Source organism: Mastigoproctus giganteus, chromosome 1 (genome assembly GCF_048544385.1).
Source record: "Mastigoproctus giganteus isolate SK-2022 chromosome 1, ASM4854438v1, whole genome shotgun sequence".
Lineage (NCBI taxonomy): Eukaryota > Metazoa > Arthropoda > Arachnida > Uropygi > Thelyphonidae > Mastigoproctus > Mastigoproctus giganteus.
The window spans coordinates 256,553,337-256,572,856 of record NC_143575.1 but is presented as its reverse complement, the minus strand read 5'-3'; the positions used below and the strand labels follow the sequence as shown (position 1 = coordinate 256,572,856).

At 35.9% G+C, this 19,520-nt stretch overlaps 2 protein-coding genes across 2 annotated transcripts in view; both read left to right on the top strand.

Moving 5' to 3' along the window:
* LOC150091804 (protein ECT2-like) overlaps positions 1–18,544 on the top strand; it is a 59,357-nt gene extending 40,813 nt beyond the window's left edge. Inside the window, exons 6-9 of the mRNA XM_090369805.1 lie at positions 1,261–1,371; positions 9,855–9,956; positions 15,707–15,807; positions 18,464–18,544. Coding sequence (XP_090225931.1) covers positions 1,261–1,371; positions 9,855–9,956; positions 15,707–15,772 — 279 coding nt within the window. The 3' untranslated portion in view covers positions 15,773–15,807; positions 18,464–18,544. The remainder of the gene's footprint in view (positions 1–1,260; positions 1,372–9,854; positions 9,957–15,706; positions 15,808–18,463) is intronic.
* LOC150091803 (protein ECT2-like) overlaps positions 17,018–19,520 on the top strand; it is a 76,657-nt gene continuing 74,154 nt past the window's right edge. Inside the window, exons 1-2 of the mRNA XM_090369793.1 lie at positions 17,018–17,075; positions 18,464–18,588. Of these exons, the coding sequence (XP_090225919.1) occupies positions 17,018–17,075; positions 18,464–18,588 (183 nt within the window). The remainder of the gene's footprint in view (positions 17,076–18,463; positions 18,589–19,520) is intronic.

Genomic DNA, 19,520 nt, shown 5'->3' with positions numbered 1-19,520 from the left:
CAGTTGTATATTTTTTGTTATATTTTTCACATTGGGAGATGGGCAACTAACAAGGGTTGTGCAGACCACAAGTGGCACATGTTCCATGGGTTGGCCACCTCTGCTCTAGATAATGTGATGTAACCACTTTGACATTATTTTCCTTACTGCTTTCAGCATTTCAGGTCTAATTTGTCTACATTGCTTCCTTTACACACTTGATATTTTTCATGGACTTTCTTACCTCAATAGTAGAGATAGTATTTATAGTCCTTTCCTGTCCTTCATTAATCCCTCCAGCTCCTTTGTTTAACAGTTCTCAAAGTATTTATTCCATATTTTTAAAATATCCTTCTCTTCTGTTTTAGCTTTGCCAGTAATCATTTTTGTTTACCTTAGTTATGGTTTCTCACTTTTAAGGTTAACTAATGACCAAAGCATTTTTCACCTTTGTGATACTTTTTTTCCCTGTATCTGTTCCAAAATCTCAAGATTTTTCTTTAGCATCTTTTACACATTTTAGTACTCTCTTGCACTTTTCTGTATATTTCAATAAGGATTTAATTATTCCTTTTGCCAGAAATTTGTGTTTTCTTTTCTCTAAATGCCCCTTTAACTCTGTACTTTAGCATTCTGAAATTCTTGTCTTTACAGATCTCCTCCCCTTGTACTTATTTTTCAGCTTCCACTCAAGTTCTCAATTTTTTGTCATTCTTTGTCTAAAGTAATGTTTGCATCAGGAATACCATTTAACTTTTTAGCTAAAAGGTTGTTGACAAATCTGAGAGCTTAATTTTTATTCATTAACTTTTTTATACCTCTTATTTTTGGTACTAATTGACACTTTGAATTTGCTTAGTAGCAGTTGATGGTCCTTTCCAATCTCAAATTCTCTGTATAACCTTGTAGTTTTAGTTAATTATTTAAGATGCTTGTATGTATAATCAATATTTTTGTTATGTTCCTACTTGATAAACTTGTGGCTGTTTTTATGCAAATACATGTACATGTACTATTAAAATTTTAGCAATAGGCAGATTATTTCACAAATAATCACAAATTATCTCATTATCTATCCTGTTATAATAACAAAAAATGTTGACACAGAACATTGGTTCCTTTTGTATAGTGAGAGTTTAATTGAGGGTGGGGTATATATTTTTTGTCTATTCTATAATACTAGTTATAATGTGCACCCAAGACATTTTACATATACAGCTATAATTGGAATTTATTTTTACCTGTTAATTACCATGTTATGTAATTGTTATATATTTTCAGTCTGCTTTGGTCACTTTAATTCATTACATGGGTGGCAGTGTTCGTAAAGATTTTACTACGACCAGGATCACTCATCTTGTAGCCCGCACTTCTTTTGGAGAAAAATATCAGGTAAATTTTTCAGTAAAAAAATCCACTAAAGAAATTGGATAAACAACTGTTACAAGGAATTTTTAATGAAATCACTATTATAATTTAATCTTAGCATTAAGTTAATGCCAGTGTTACTGTCAGTCATTAGATGCCAGCATAGTATAATAATATTAATATTTCTTTATTGGCAACATGTATACATAACTCAATCTATTCTTAGACAGCCTTGCAAGAGGCAGAAAGTTTACCTCAGTAATTCTCAACATGTTCATGCCAGTTTATTTCCAAATGCCCACGACATATTAAATTCATGAATATACTAAGGCATTCCATCATCTGAAGCACGATATCTCTTTTAGTAATATGTACTGACTTAATGTGCCAACATTATACACATATACAGATGGTTTATAATCCCTTATTCATTCTTACTTTTAAACCTTTTAAAGATTTGTGCTCTTATAGTTGTGGCCACACCATCCTTTCAAAACCATTAGTTTACCCAAAAAATTAAGTACACAAATTTCTAATGACTAAAGCTGAATATTGACATAAGACTAGTATAGCAATATCTATTTCCTTAGTTCAAAGCATCAATGTATTTGCAGTTTATAACTGTTTGATGTATATTAGTTTTGGCGCATTATAGTCTTAGTTGCTAATGCGCCAATAAAAACCTAACAAACCAACCAACCAACCAACCATTGTATATGCTCTTGTTTACATTTCTTTCTAAAAGGAAGTATAGGCTTATATTTTTTATATTATATTATATTGTCATGTTGCGAAGCTTTGCATCAGAGATAGGCAATTTTTCAAAAGTGGTGTCAAATTCACTGTAAAATCAAATTTTCCATGTGTACTAGCTAGGCAACAGCATGCATTGCTGTTTTATTTCATAACCCAAGTTAGTAATACAGAAAGACCAAATTATGATATCAGGACCATGAAATATTGTTAGAGGTTAGCATCGAAAAGAATTTGACAATTAAGCACCTCAAGGTTAGTAGATAAAAGTAGATCCAGTGCACTAAGGGAGTCATAGTCAACCAGTGGTACACGATATCTTGGGGTGGTACAGATATGCTAGGTCCTTTCAAAAAGTATCGCATTATATGTAAAATTTTAAAGCAGAATCCTGCAAATATAAATATTAGAGATCCTAAAGAAAAGATTGAAAACCAGCTCTAACTTTTTCTTTGTATGGCATGCTGAAAATGTTTATTTGCTGAAGAAAATAAATACAAATTTAGTAAATTTAATTTAATTTAATAATCATAAGCACAACTGAATGTAAATTTTTGGGAATCTGCTTTTGCATAACTTGGCACCATTGTACTTTTGTAGCTGCCAACTCTCTGGATATATGACAAAGAATCTATCTTTTTGACTCTGTTTCATCCCTTCTTTTTTACCATTGTACGAAAGAGTTTCTTTGTCTTTTTTGCAAAAACACTATTTCCCCTCCCCTTTCTTTTCATTAAAAATTAACTGTTAAAATTGGAATTTTCCTAATTTTGTTGGACCCGGGTGCCAAGCGATTGTGATCGAGCGTTTTTTCTGTGCTTAAAGTGTAATTATCCAAAAGTGATTTAGAATTCTATTAAGTTCCTGCCCTTAAGAAATTTATTTATTTAATATCAGCTACTGTTACAAAAGTACTTGTACAGAGCAAGAAAGAAAAGCTACCTTTCTTTATTTCTCATATTTCTTTTACTAACGCTTACTTCTTTACGCTTGATCACACCGGGCACTGCTCCTGCCTCCCTGTGGCGGGGCCGGAAATCTTGGGAGAAAAGCTAATCTGCCAAGGGCCAAAAGGAGCAAGCATGGACCAAAATACATTTCCGCCTCTAGAGCCGACAAGCTCTCGGCCAGAGTTAGACCCTGACCATAACACGTCGCAACCCAAGAGGTTGAAAACCACTTCCTCCGCGACAAATGGTCCTGCATTTCTTATAATGCACTCTCTTGCAGATCAGCCTCTCAGTAAGCTCTCTCTCCGTTCCTTATCCAGAAACATCTGGAAAGTTCAGCAGGATCTCCTAAGATAGTCAAGAGATTACAATCAGGCGACCTTCTATTGGAAACAGTGAACAGTAGACATTCAGAGAAACTGCTAAAACTTACAAGCTTTGCTGGAATTCCAGTAAAGGTTTCTCTGCATGCTACCCTAAATACATCTCAGGGTGTTATATCCAGCTGGGATCTATTGAATGTCACGGAGGAGGAGATAACACAAGAGCTTCAAGATCAAAATGTCACTGCTGTGAAAAGAATTATGGTGAAAAGAGAAAATATACTCACACCTACAAGGAATATTATTCTAACTTTTAACACGCCAAATCTACCACCATCGATAAAAGCAGGCTACCTACTCTGCCGCATTAGACCATATATTCCTAACCCATTGAGATGTTTTAAGTGCCAGAAGTATGGCCACTCTCAAACGGCGTGCAGAGGAAACCAGATTTGTCCTAATTGCGGGTCTGCTGACCACACCCAAAGTGACTGCTTGGCAAAAGAAATGACTTGCCCCAACTGTAAAGGAAACCATCCGGCCTACTCAAGGACATGTGACAGATGGAAAACTGAAAAGAAAATCGTTAAATATAAGATTGAAAATAAAGTAAGTTTTCAAGAAGCATGGAAAGTAATTGCTCCCAGTATGACTAAGCGTACATACGCCAGTATTGCGCAAAAATATCAATCAGTGGGCACCCAAACCGATGTTACAATCTCTTCAAACACTTCAATCTCTGACTGGGCTCGGGCTGTTCTCTCCCAGCAACAGTCCAATATCCCTAAGCAGTTGAACCAGGCAAATAATACTGCACTTACAGTACCAGCAACATCTCCTTCTCCTCACCCAGTGATTGCTTCTACATCGAATAATCGGAGCTCACATTTAAAAAAGAATATCCAAGAAACATCTATGGATACACTCGACTCATCTAGACAAGAAGAACCTATCTTAGAAATTCATGCGGAAGAAGAAATGGACACCGGTCGGCCATTCTTCTCCAAAAAAGACAAACCAAAGCCTGAACGTCACAAGCCAGCCACATTAAAAAAAACAGTCAGATACAGCTTCTTCTACTAAACACCAGTAATGCCTTATATTCTACAATGGAATTGCAGAGGACTTCGTAGCAACCTTAATGATATTCAAGTCTTAATTAACTGCTACTCTCCAGTTGGTTTCTGTCTACAGGAAACCTATCTAACTCCTCAAATTTCCACCAACATAAAGAACTATGCCATCTATCGACAAGATCGTAATACTTCAAATGCTGCCCGTGGAGGCGTGGCCATCTTCGTCAGCTCAAAGTTCCCGACCAAACAAATTGTTTTGCAAACTGATATTGAAGTTGTTGCCGTACGTTTGATAACTCAGATTGCGTTAACACTAGCATCAGTCTATCTCCCACCAAGTCATACCTTCTCTTACCAAGATCTGGAAAACCTGCTAATGCAATTACAACCCCCTGTCTGTCTGCTGGGTGATTTCAATAGCCACCATCCCTTATGGGGATCAACAAAATTAGATACACATGGCTGCCTAATTGAAACTTTTCTAGACAAGCAAAACCTTACTGTTCTTAATACTGGCGCACCCACTCGCATACAATTACCAACTGGACAAACTTCTGCAATTGATCTATCAATATGTTTCTAATCATAGAATGGTCTGTTTTAGATGATCCCTTAAGCAGTGATCATTTTCCGATTATTTGTGATCTGCTCACTGCACAGCCACCATCAGTCAAACCCTGCAAGAAATGGAAGTTCTCTCAAGCCAACTGGGTCAAATTTCAATCAGTTGTCACCCTGGATGAGCAATATATACGAACAAAGTCGATAGATGAAGCCACAGATTATATCACTTCACACCTACTATCTGCAGCTAAATGTTCAATTCCATTGTCGAATCACCAATCCCGACAGCACCTTAACTATTGGTGGAATCAAGAATGCACAATAGCTAAGAAGTTAAAAAAAATAAAGCGTGGAATTTATTTCGTAGATCCCTAACCACAGCTAATCTTATCAATTACAAGAAACTAAGAGCAGAAGCACGTCGCATTCAAAGAGAAGCCAAGAAAAATTCTTGGATTCGGTTTGCTTCTACCATAAACAGAAACACTAACTCCAGGTTAATATGGAAGAAAATCAGGCAGGTTTCCGGAAAATTTCCAACCACCCCTTCACCAATTCTTTCATGGAATGGGCAAGAACTATCTGCTCCTGAAGACATTGCAAATGCCTTGGCCAAAACCTTTGCCGATGTTTCTGCGACATCAAATTATTCTCTGGTTTTTCAGAAATAAAGACCAAGACTGAAGAACGAGCCATCAACTTTCGAACCTCAGTTTTCTTTCCATATAACCAGCCTCTTTAATATCATGAACTTCTACATGTCATTAAAACAACACGCAACAGTGCCACTGGACCAGATGGAAGAATATCTTACATTATGTTACAAAACCTTGGTGACAGAAATTTACAAATACTGCTGGTCTACTATAACCGGATATTTATGGAAAACATTTATCCCAGCTCTTGGCATCATGCCACAGTTCTTGCCTTTTTGAAACCCGGTAAAGATCCTACCAGTCCTAACAGTTATAGACCTATTTCTCTATTCAGTTGCCTCGGTAAATTACTTGAAAAAATGATCCATAATCGCCTTGTTTGGATCATCGAAACACAACAACTAATTAGCAATAATCAGCATGGCTTTCGAAAGAACAGGTCCTCTTTAGATCTCATGATCAAAGCAGAGTTTGCAATTCGTAATGCCTTTGTAAAAAATGAACATCTTGTTATGGTTTCCATAGACATAAAGAAGGCATTTGATACTACCTGGCATCGTGGCATCCTCAGTGACCTCCATGTTCTAGGTCTACGAGGCGACCTACCTATATTCATCAGGAACTTTCTCAGGACTCGTTCGTTCCAAGTTCGATACCGCAACTCGCTTTCTATGTCATTTTTACAGGAAGAAGGAGTGCCACAAGGATCTGTACTGAGTGCAACCCTTTTTGCCCTAAGAATCGATTCCATCACAAAAGAACTTCCAAATACTGTTGAGACCTACCTTTATGCCGATGATCTCTCTCTCTTGCCATTCTCAGAATATGAAATCCATTGAATGACAGCTGCAGATATCTTTGAATAAAGTCCAAAGGTGGGCAGAGTTAAATGGCTATCGTCTATCACAGCAGAAAACTGTTGCAATACACTTTTGCAATCAACGGAAAATGCATACAGATCCCGAACTTCAGATGCAAAACTTTACCGTTCCAGTTACTAACAACATCAGATTCTTAGGATTAATCCTTGACAGGAAACTAAATTTTCTTGAGCACATTAAATCTGTCCATATATCCTGCCTCAAAAAGCTGAACATACTAAGAGCTTTATCTGCCTTGTCTTGGGGAGCAGACCGTACATCTCTGTTGCTTTTATATAGAGCATTGATCAGATCCCGATTGGATTATGGTGCTCCACTTTATGATTCCGCCCATAAGAGTACACTATGATGGCTGGATCCTATACAGCATAGCGCATTGTGGATTGCACTTGGTGCTTTCAGGACTCATGTGCTTCAATATATACAAACTCATAGTTTGTATATTGAAGCACATGAGCCCCCTCTTTGTCTCCGCAGGAAAACACTACTTCTTATGTATGCAGCCCGAATACAAAGTTGCTGTCAGCATCCTATTGGGCCATATCTCTTTAATCCACCACTGCAAAACCTTTATAGAAATAAACCCAATAAAATAAGACTGGCAGGCTTACGCCTTATTGAATTAACGCAGAGTTGGAACGTTCAAATTTTCAACAGGAAACATGTAATGAATTACTCCCAACCGCCATGGATTTCTCCTCCTCAGTTATATTTGGATACTTATCTTGACAAGTGGGGAAAGAATCGTCTACCAACACTCAGTGTGAAACAACTCCATGCAAGTCATATTCAGAAATACGCTGATTTTTTGCCCATATATACTGATGGCTCCAAATCACATTCAGCCATTGGAGCAGTGGCAGTATTTCCCTCTACTATCATCTCGGCTGCCCTTCCCCCTGAGTATAGCAGCTTCTCCGCAGAACTTCATGCAATAAAATTAGCTTTAGACAACCTGACTCTCTACCCATCTATAAAATATGTTCTATACACAGACTCTCTCAGCTCAATAAGCGCAATGCAAAACTCTTTCTACAAGGCTCATCCTGTGTTAAATCAAATCGGAAGACTCCTATTACAAATTGAACGTCATCAATCAGTGACCTTTTGCTGGATCCCAGCACATTCAGGGATAAAGAGTAACGAACTTGCTGATGAAAATGCTAAAAATCCGTCAACCTTTGATTTAACCTCCATTCTGGTTCCAGCCTCTGACTACTGTCACATCATACAAACAGCATGTTTCGCGAAGTGGAAAGAGCTATGGCACAAACAAAAGAATAATAAACTCTACCAGTTGAAACAGGATCCAAAACATTGGCACTCTAGCACAAAAACAGTGCGAAGAGAAGAAGTGATTCTTGCACGGGCACGTATTGGACACACATCTGACCCACTTCCATCTGCTCAGAGGCGAAGATCCTCCTCAATGTCTATACTGTTCAGAAAATTTAACAGTCAAACATATTCTGATTGACTGCCCTCACTATCAATCGGACAGAACATCCGTCCTGAGAAATCTACGAGAACCAATGACATTACAACATATTATTGGAGATGATGCAAACATCAACGAATTTTTCTCTTATCTGAAAATAATTGGATTTTAAGATAAATTTTAAATATCTCTGTAAACGCAACCAAGTTGTTACGCCTAAATTATGTTTTTAGCTTTTTCATGTGAATAGGCGCGTTATAGCCACAGCAGCTGATGCGCCGATAAACACCCATAACACACACACACACACACACACACACACCTAATTTTGTTAACAATACAGCAGTGATAAACATCTGAGAATAATTTGCTGTAATTTTTCGGTTAGCCATAAAAAAAAACCTTTTCTGTAGGGTTTTCATTTTCTATGCAAGGAAAATGAAAATATGATTATGACAGGGATAATAATAAACAATGTGCTGAATATCAAAAATGATAAACTTCACTAAGGGTTTATGCACACAGTAAAAAAAAAAAAAAAAAAAAAAAAAGTGTTAGTATAAGTTTAAAGCATTGTATCATTAAGGTGAATTGTATGCTTATATGATCCAGTCAGTTGTTAAAATTTCAAATATTTAATACACTCATAGCAAAAGCTGAATGACTACGAATAAATTTGGTAAATTACAGACTAAGTTTGACGGCTAGGAATTTTCTATTGTGAATCCCTATGATCAAGCCGACCGGGCTAGCCAAGTGGGTAAAGTACCTGCCCGGCAACCCAAAGGTCGCGGGTTCGATTCCCGCCTCGGGCTTGGATCAAAGTACTGCAAAAACCTTGGGAGGTGCAATATGGCCAGAGAAGCCGATGCGCCAACAACTACCAAATCAAATCAATCAACCCTATGATCAAAGTGTGTCTCTTTATGGCAGTTTGCTAGCTCCAAACAGAATTCATAGATAGCAAGCCCAACTCACATGTTGGAATCATTAAGTTAAATTTTATTTTACTTTTAACTTAAATATAATTGTATTTGAAGAACCAAGTCTTCATGCAATAATGCTATTATTGAATGAAGCCCTGGATTAACCCCTGGCCTTTTGGCTGTGAAGGGAAAGTTACAATCAAATGTTGCAATAAAGATTCTCTATTTGGAGAACAAGTTTCTTTTTAACCATATAATTGGGGAACTGACAAATGCGCAAGGAAGCATAAAATATAACAAGTTTCCCAAGTCATTTTTGACATTTTAATAATTTCTCATAGCAATGCTGAATACCAGGGAATATTTAACTAGGTGAAATAAACTGTATTCAGATCTTTTCTTTCTGATGCAGTTTTGGAAATGCTCTTGATAGCCAAGTCTTGAACAGCAGTGCTATTATTATAAACAAAATTAACTGAGTGTTACTGAGGATGTGCAAAGTCTGCTACAGTATCTTCCATGGAGCAATCATAATCAATTGATGTCAAACAGACAATCCATACAGAATTCACAGGCAGAAAAATGTTAGGTAAACAATCCTATAGCTGTATTTTAATATAAAATGTGTATTTTGTCAGTGAAATTTAATTTCTAATGCAGTGTTGATTTTAAAAATCTTCTGTTTTCCTCCTGCCTTTAAATATTAATAAGTTAATATATAAATAAGTTACCCCTCTTTTGAAACTTGAAAGTTGGCAGCCATGTACTTTAGTTGAAATTGTTTATTGTTAGTAGAACTTTGTTTTAAGTTCTTTTAAGTTTCAAAAGAGTTTATAAGATTCCTTGATAAACAATGATTGATAATATTTTTATATAGTAAAGTTATAATTTAAAAATGTTCTTTATATAAATCATTGCTTCTATTTTTTATTTACTATAGTATGCTGCTAGTTTTGGCATTCCAATTATGAAAGAAGAATGGGTACATGAACTTTGGGCACATCGAAATGATAAGGATTTCACAATACAAGAGGAGTCATTGGTATGGGCTCAAGATATTCTTGATCATATTAATTTATAATAAATAAGTGAAAAAAAAAACTGATTTGATTTTGAACTATTACCTAGCATGACAGATGGAAATGTCTTTGTGATAATATTAGTCAGTAAAATCAGATGATATCTTAAACGAAAGGCATTAAACTTCTTTCTCATCACTTTCTACATTACTATAGGTTTTTACTATCTCTGAATGATTAGTAGAAAGAAGTGAAGCATTATTCTTGCTTAGTATCATGCAGCTCTTCTAATTATCATTAAAGGGAAATGGGGAATACTGACACCATGTTAGTTACTTTTGCTCTTTTCTGTTTCTCTTTAGTCTTTATTCTCTACATTTCATCCTACCCATAGAATCATGCCATTTTGTTATATATGTTATGGTAAATACATATTTAAAACTAAAACACTGAGGCTAATGTATGATCAAAATCTTTTCTGCATACCTTGAGGATTTAGTCTGTTGGGGTATCATTTTATCAGAAACCATATAGCCTCAGTGAATGAAAGAAGCAAGGGAAAAAATATAGTATTTCAGTAACACTGAGTATTAATTAACACACCTAATTGTTGCATTTGGGCCAAGTTAAGAGGCTGTGATATCAGTATAAGCTCCCAAATATGCCATATAGCACTCTCTTAATGGAGACTTCAAAACTAAATATTAAAATTAAAAGTTAAATTATTAAATAAAGCTGAACTACACATAATATAAGGCAGGGCTGTCTTGCCTTTTTGGCTGATCAGGTGCCTTTGTACTTTAAAAAGTTAGTGTGCCATAAAAAAAAAGAAAAAAGAGGAAAAAAAAAAAAGTTATTTACCAAAAATAAGCATAAATATAAACTTCACTACTTCTTACTTTAAATTTCTGTTTTATGTAATCATCTACAATTAGTGACAGCAAAATATGTGCAATTTCACAAAAATATAAATGTAATTAATGATGTTGAAATTTCATATGTTTATTTAATGAAAAACCTTCACGCCTACAGGCCAGTAAGGCTCCTGGGGTTGATGCCATATACCCTATAATCAGGGGCTTAGAGGGGAACAGGTATCCTGTGTGTTATCAGACACTCAGCCTAAAACACTGATGGATCCAATATCTCTCTATTACAGAAGATTTAGGAGAAGTCCGGTTGGCCTGCCTCCCTAAAATCCACTCATGCACACCTTCTCGATGGTAAGCCCTGTTATGTCACTTAGGTGGCAACGAACGTGTAGAGTGGTTCTCTTCAAGACGCCTGGTCAGCGTGAAGAGGAAAAGACCAAACCCTCCAGCATATGAGAGCGCAACAATACAAATGGCCCTCAGTCCCCAGCAGCTTTCACCCTCCCTCTTATGGCAGCAAGAGGATCAGAGTGGAAGCAGAGGGTGCTAAGAATCTCTGGGTATGACCAGGCTGCCATGCACGGAAACTGAACTTGGCCTGTTATAACGTACGATCATTCATCGGTGAAGACAGGATATTAGAGCTGGAAAAGGAATTAGAAAATGTGAATTGGAATATCATCGGTTTGGCTGAAACAAGAAGAAGAAATGAATCACTTATAAGTTTATCAAGTGGAAATCTGCTGTACACCAATGGAAACAGTGAAAGGAGTGAAGGTGGAGTTGGGTTTCTGGTCCATAAAGATTTTAAAAACAACATTTTGGAATTCAAAAGTACATCACCAAGGGTGTCAAGACTAATACTCAACATTTTTAAGAGGTACAAGCTAAAGATTATAATGATTTATGCACCAACATCGAGCCATGATGATGAAGAGGTTGAAGAAATGTACACCGAAATTGAGAGTCTTCTAGATGAGCAGAAAACCCACTACACTATTATTATGGGGGACTTCAATGCTAAGGTTGGAAAAAGGCAAAACAGCGCAGAAAGAGAAACTATAGGAAATTTTGGAATTGGTGAAAGAAATAAAAGAGGTGAAAGACTTGTGGAATTTGCAGAATCTCAAGGACTGTCAGTAATGAACACTTTTCAAGAAAAGGGTGAACAGAAAGGGACATGGAAGAGTCCAAATGGATTAACAACTAATGAAATCGACTTCATCCTCACTAACAGAGGATATATTGTGAATGATGTTACCGTCCTGAATAAGGTAAATGTTGGAAGTGATCACAGAATCGTAAGATGTACATTTGATATAGATGTAGGAAAGGAAAAAACTGACTCCAGTAAATAATACAAAGGTCTTTGAGATAGCAGAGGAGGAGAAAAAGCAGTATGTACTGGAACTTAAGAACAAGTTTGTGCTTCTGCAGACTGCTCAGGACCAAGATATCAACGAGGAATATTACAACTTTCTGAAAGTGATAAAGCCCAAGAAACCTATAGGGAAACAGAAATCCAAAGAAGAAAAAATTAGTCAAGAAACACTTGTTATGATGAACCGAAGACGACAAATGAAGAGAAAGAAAAACACTGACAGGGAGAAAATTGAGTATACTGAGTTATGCAAAGCCATTAGAAAGAGACTCAGAGAGGACATAAGAAGATTTAACACAAGAAAAGTAGAACAAGCATTAAGGGAAAACAAAGGATTTAAATCAGCAGCTATGAGCAGTAATACAGAAAGACAAATGATACTGAAACTGAAGAATAGCGATGGTGTACTTATTAACAGCAGAGAAGGCATAATTCAAATAGCAGAAGACTACTATAGAGAATTATACAAGGAGCGAGGGAATGATACCAGCAGTGGGAAAGGATTGCAAAGTAGCAACACATACGACATACCCGATATTCTTCCTGATGAGGTAGAACGTGCATTGAAGAAAATTAAGAATCGGAAAGCCCCGGGGGAAGATGAAGTTACTGTAGAGTTGTTAAAATTGGGAGGAAGAGACATAACACAAAAACTGGCAAGGCTCTTCACAAAGTGCATTAGAAAAGGTGTGATGCCTAAGCAGTGGAATAATGCAATCATAGTTTTGCTGCATAAGAAAGGAGATAAATCAGAAATTGGAAATTATAGACCAATTAGCTTGTTATCCCACATCTACAAGTTGTTCACAAGGGTCATTACTAACAGATTAGAAAGAATACTTGATGAGAATCAACCGAAAGAGCAAGCTGGCTTTAGGACAGAATTCTCAACTATGGATCACCTTCACTTAATATCACAGCTAATGGAGAAAGCAAATGAATATAAAACACCATTATGCCTGGCATTTGTGGATTATGAAAAGGCATTTGACTCCATACAGCATAAGGCAATGTTTCGGGCACTGGAAAGACAAAGCATAGATACCCCATATATTATGATTTTGAAGAAAATATATGAGAGTGCTACCTCCTTTATTAGACTAGACAAAGACAGTAGCAAATTTAAAATCGAGAAAGGAGTTCTACAAGGAGACACTATCTCCAAAGCTGTTTACTGCTGCCCTTGAGGAAGCTTTCAGAAGATTAGGCTGGTCGCAGAAAGGAGTCAGTGTGAACGGAGAGTACCTAAACCATTTATGATTTGCAGATGACATTGTGGTTATAAGCCACGATCCCAAAGAATTAGAGGAAAATCTTAATCAGTTATGCACAGTTAGTAAGGATTTTGGACTAAAGATGTATATGGCTAAAACAAAAGTAATGATGAACAAGTATGCCACGGAAAGGGAAATAATGATTAAAGGAGCAGTAATTGAAAAGGTGGAGTCATATACTTATCTGGGACAAGTTATTAGCTGTAATAATGATAAATGGCTGGAAGTCAAGAGAAGAATAAATTTTGGATGGATAGCATTCAGGAAATATAGTCACATACTGAAGAGCAATATCCCAGTTTGTCTGAAACGTAAAATAATGAATCAATGTATACTCCCCACCATGACTTATGGAAGTGAAACTTGGGCACTCACCAAAAGAATGGAAGAGAAGCTAAGAACTACACAGCGAAGAATGGAACGAATTATATTGGGAATCAGGCTGTTAGATAAGAAGAGAAACACATGGATTAGGCAGCAAACTCAAGTAAAGGACATTCTTATCAAAACTAAAGAACTTAAAATGGTCTTGGGCAGGACACACAGCTCGAAGACATGATGACAGATGGACTAAACAAATAACAGAATGGTACCCAAGAGGAGCTAGAAGAAAACCTGGAAGACAAAGGCGGAGATGGATAGATGAAATTCATGAGTTTTTGAGTAGTAAATGGATGGCCAGTGCTCAAAACAGAAGGAACTGGAAAGTTGCTGGAGAGGCCTTCATCCTGCAGTGGATTGAAAATGGCTGATGATGATGATGACCCAATAATCTTAAGGGATGCGGCAAGTGAGTGCATTGAACCATTGAGGCTAATTACAAGAGCATCACTGTACTTGAGAGTGATTCCGTTGGATTGGAAAAGTGCCAATGCATCTCCAATACATAAGGGTGGTTCTAAGCATGAAGTGGGAAATTACTGGCTGGTTAGTCTAACTTCAGTAGTAGGGAAAATCATGGAGACAATGATCAAGGGTGGAATTTCTAACCTAGATAGAAATGGAATTCTGACAGATACTCAACATGGTTTTGTAAATTTGAGGTGTCATTGATATTTATGCTCCCTACTACTAAGAAGTTTTAAAATGATTGGGAAGTGTAATTCACCATAAATGACTTAAAGTGGTGAATTAGTAAGTGACAATGCTTAGTGTCATGTTGCTTGTCATTCAGCAATTTTTGATAAAAACATTCCGATTGTACTGAACGCACCTTATTTGCATGATTTGGCATTTTGTGAGTTTTTGGCTATTCTCAAAATTAAAACAAGATATGGAAAGGAAACCATTTAAATAAATTCAAGAAATCTACTCAAACATGATGGACTGCCTAAAGGCATTCATAAGAGACTTCCAAAAATGTTTTGATCAGTGGCAAGCATGATGGAATAAGTGTGTTGCAGAAGGAGATTGTGTAGAATGTAAACATTTATCATTGAATAACAGATTTTTTTTAAATGGTCACCAAACTGATCAAATTGTGTATAACACACAGTATATTTATCAGCCATGATTGCAGGAACAAAAGATAGCATTTTTCAAATGACCATGAGGTATGTGTAGTCAATACAACAAAGTTGGACTGCAAGAAACACTCTGCTATTTGAGGAAGGTGACTGCAATGTACTTGGGGTAGAAGACTGACGGTCTTCTACCCTGAACATTATCTTAACATCCTTCTCTCAAGGAGTTTTTTAATTTTTTATATTTTTATTTCATTATTTTTTACTTTTTTTTTTATGAAATTTTTGTTTTGCTTTGATCTTTGACAGTAATCTCACTCTCAAGTTCCAAATTCCTCAAACTTGCTACAGGTGGTGTATATGTACTGTCTGTAAACTCACCAAAGAAAGGGTTAAAGAGTGGTGAACATTGTTTTTTTGTGGACAATGAGGATCCCCCTTAGACTCCCAGGCACTAAACACAAATCTGTAATAGTGTCATTTTGTGGGAGCTGGGTACAATTCTTGAGGATGTGGGGGAGACATGAAAAGATAAGCGTGCTATATTAAAAACAGCACTGGTTGAATCATGCTGTACCAATGGACAATTCTATTTAATCTGTTTCCATTTTCATTTTGCTGAATTTCCTATTCTATTGGTATGTTGTTCTCATTACTTGCTTATTATATGAATATTTGTATATTCTTTTAGTTCATAACCTAATATTTAGCTTTATGTATTTGAACATTTCTAACACTGAACTAAAAGCTATCATGCAGATTTTTTATTTTATTTAAAATTAGAGGCTACTGAAAATGAAACCTTTCCATGGCTGCAAAGATCTGTTTCTTAGGATATCAAGAAGATGAGAAAAAACATGTGGAGGATATAACTATTGAAAACGGTGGGTAAATAAAAGTGACAATTGGTAATTTATTTATTTTTATTATTGAGAATAAATGAAATTCTAGCTCTGGAGCAATATGTTACTTTTTACTGTTATCTTTAACTTTAATTATGCATAAATTTAAAAGGTAAAAAAAAAAAAAAAAAATTTTAACTGTATATTCAATTTTTCATGCACGGAAAGGCATTCTGCCTGCTACATGCAAATTGTAATTTTCATATTTAATTGTAGTAAATGAATTGCTTTGAGCAGTTCATAACAGTAGCTTCACAGTTTGAGAGAGAGAGAGACCTTTAAAAGGGTTTTCTTTTCAATAGTACACAAAAATATTTTAAGCTACACTGTAACCTCTTATTTGTGAGAGTGTACACAAGTGCTGGAATAATTTTGAGTAGACATGATAGTATATTCTAAATTGACCACAAATTACCAACAATCCTTTTTTTTTTTTTTGTTACACTAAAAGTATGTCTTTAATAATTCAGTGAATTGATTAGGTAAAATTGTTACTGTCCTTATTAGAGTTTGTAAAATCTTATTGGTTTTCCTAGCATTTTATGGGATAGCAATGCTATTGTATACTGTTGCTTGAGCAGCATGGTGCATGAGAAATATAAATATATTAAATAAGGGAAAAAACAACTTATGTGAGATGTAAAGGTCTGTTTATTTCCAATTGAAAAGAACATGTTAATATTTAAAATCATTTTCATTTTTTATAAAATTTCAAAATTCCATGAAGAACTGTACTCCAAGTCTGCTGCTATTGAGGAAACTCACTACTGTGAACCCAAGTGCATTCCAAGAATTCATGCTATGAGTCAATGCGTGCATCCCGAACTTGCTGTTTAAAGGAAGTTCTACAACTGAAGCTGCTATATCAGAAAACAGGCCTTGTGCGTCGGGTTGCATTATATCATCAAAGTTTCTTGCGATGACCGCCTAACTGGTTAAATAAATTAGTTATGTTGACGATATTTTTGCATTTGTACCCCAGGGATCAGAATCTAGGCTGCTGCAATATCTCAATTCCCTGTCGCCCGTCATTCAGTTTACGATTGAACTAGAGGTTGACCCCTTCCTTTTTTGGACGTGTTAGTCCAGCACGTGGATTCGCGTTTAGTAACTTCTGTTTTTAGGAAGCCAATGTGCACAGGTTAATTTACCAGTTACGGCTCTGCGCATGCCCCTGGTCATTTACGTAGCAATGCTCGCACCTTATTCTCCTGTACTTGGACGCACTCTAGTTCAACTGGTGACAGGCAGTTGGAGATTTCTAAAATTAGGGCGGAGCTTTCAAATTGTGGCTATCCACCTCATGTTCTAGATAGATGTGAGCTTCAGGCTCACGAATTTGTTAAGAAATCTAACTCGTCTTCCTATTATCAGGACGACTTGTTAGGATTTTGCGTCACCATTATATACGATGTGATGTGTGTAATTTCCGGGGAGGAAATTACAAACTATTATTTCTAAGGTGAAAACACCAGTTCCTCCTTTCCTACGGAGTGGTACCATATACCGTATTACGTGTCCGGATTGTGGGGGGGGGTGTTATGTAGGTGAGTCTGGTAGAAGATTAAAAGATTGGGTTTCTGAGCATGAGGTGGCTCTGTGAACCGCTAATTTTGAATGCTCCGCAGTCGCCGAGCATTATTGGGTTGAGCAGCACAATCTTGATCCCAATGGAATATTGAAATTGACTGTTCATGTGATTACCGCCAGCGCTCGTGGCTTGAAGCACTACACATAGCCACCAATAATAGTACTATGAATCGGATGAGGGGAGTACACTTACACCCTATTATAGAATGTACTGTATTGCAGTGCGTTGAGCACTGGCGATCATCATGTGTACGTAATTCTGCTTTACCGACACCAGACTCGTAATACATGATCATGCCAAGCTGACTTGTGCTATCGTAACCATTAATATATACTGAAGTATACCATTCATACACTAGCTGATGAAGAGGCACTTCGAAAGCTACTATCTATGTATTTTAACGCTTTTATTATATATATTTTAACTCTCTTATCTTGTTGTATTTTAACGCTTTTATCTTATTTTATTTCTGTTTTATCTTATGTATATATCATTTTTATTTTAATTTATTTTAACCAGTTAGTCGGTCGTTGCAAGAAACTTTGATATGAAACTGCTGTTTTAATTACCTCCTTTAAGTTTTTCACATTGCTACCTAACTACTGCTTCAATTATGCCATCCATCCTGACCTTAGTTTTTTATTCTACTATATTTTAAGTTTTGTGTGCTTAGAAGTAAAGCTAAAACTAATTTTCACTCCTGTAAACACCAAAGAACAAATTTACATAAAAAAAGTAATTCTCTGAATTAATAAAGAAGGCAAAGAAATTCTCATTTAAATTTAATCATTATAAAATTAGCTACATTGTTCACACTTGTTTCTAAGCAACAAGTCCAGTTTTTACAGTTGTATTTAAAATCGCACATTCATCTGACTCTATTGGTTAACTAATTTTTGAGTTATGATAATTTCAAGATGCATTAACTTTTATTATGCATTGATATAAGCAGTGAATTTAACACTTATAGCCCATTTCTGTATGCTATTGTTCCATAACAAACTGCATGCTATTAATGTGTTTTTGTATATTTTTAATGTCTTTTAGGGGGAGAAGTATTGATTGATGTTACTGATGGCACATTCACTCATCTTGTTATTGAAGATAATGCTGATCCACCTCTTCCTGATATAACTCAGCTACCACCCAGAGCTCATATAGTTAAAGGGGAGGTAAGATATCAAATAAAATAAAACAAATAGAACAAGTAAATAATCAAATAAAAAATTTGATTATTTAGTTGTTTTACAAAGATCATTCAGATGAAAACTGCAGAAATTGGAAGTTGTATTTCATTAACATGGAAATTATGCATATCAGTCTTAGTGTAGTCCCTCATTACATTCAACACATTTTCTCCAATGCTGCATTCTTAAGAAGTTTTGTAGTTGGTGTTGAAGCCATTTCTGCTACTGCTGTCTTGATCTCAAGCGGCTTCCTCTTAGTGTGCATTTTAGTGACCACATAAGGTAATAATCACATGGGGCCAAGTTTTGTGAATATAGAGGATGTAGTAATACTTCAAACTTAGTCTCCTGTATCTGGTTCATTCACTGTAGAACTGGTGGTGTGAAGGTGGGCATTATCATGGTGTAGGCACACACCAAAGGACAGCAAACCAGTGTTACTTTCAAATTGCTGACTTTAAAGAATATTGTAGTACGATAAGTCCTCACTGTTCATTGCCACTTGTTGATCATGTGCACATCATGGTCTGTGTTTGCTCTTAAATCAATTGTACTTTGTGTATTTATTAAAAATTTCCCAATTTCTTATAAATTTTGATGAAGTTTATGTAAGTATCAATATTATGTGAAAATATCATTTATTAAAAATCATAAATGTGTAATTAATTATGACATCTAAATGACCTACAAAAGCAAGTGATAGGTTTGTGTTAAAAAAGAAAAATGCTAAAAACATGACGCAAAAATTTAACATGATTGAAGTTGGTGAACATGTGGAATACATTACATAAGATTTACCCATAGCACTAACCAAAATGATTTGCTTGGGGGAAAAAAAAAAAAACAGTAGTATTTAAAAGTGCTGTACAAAATTATACTTCTATGGATGTGACCAAAGTAACAAGAAAAAGAAACAA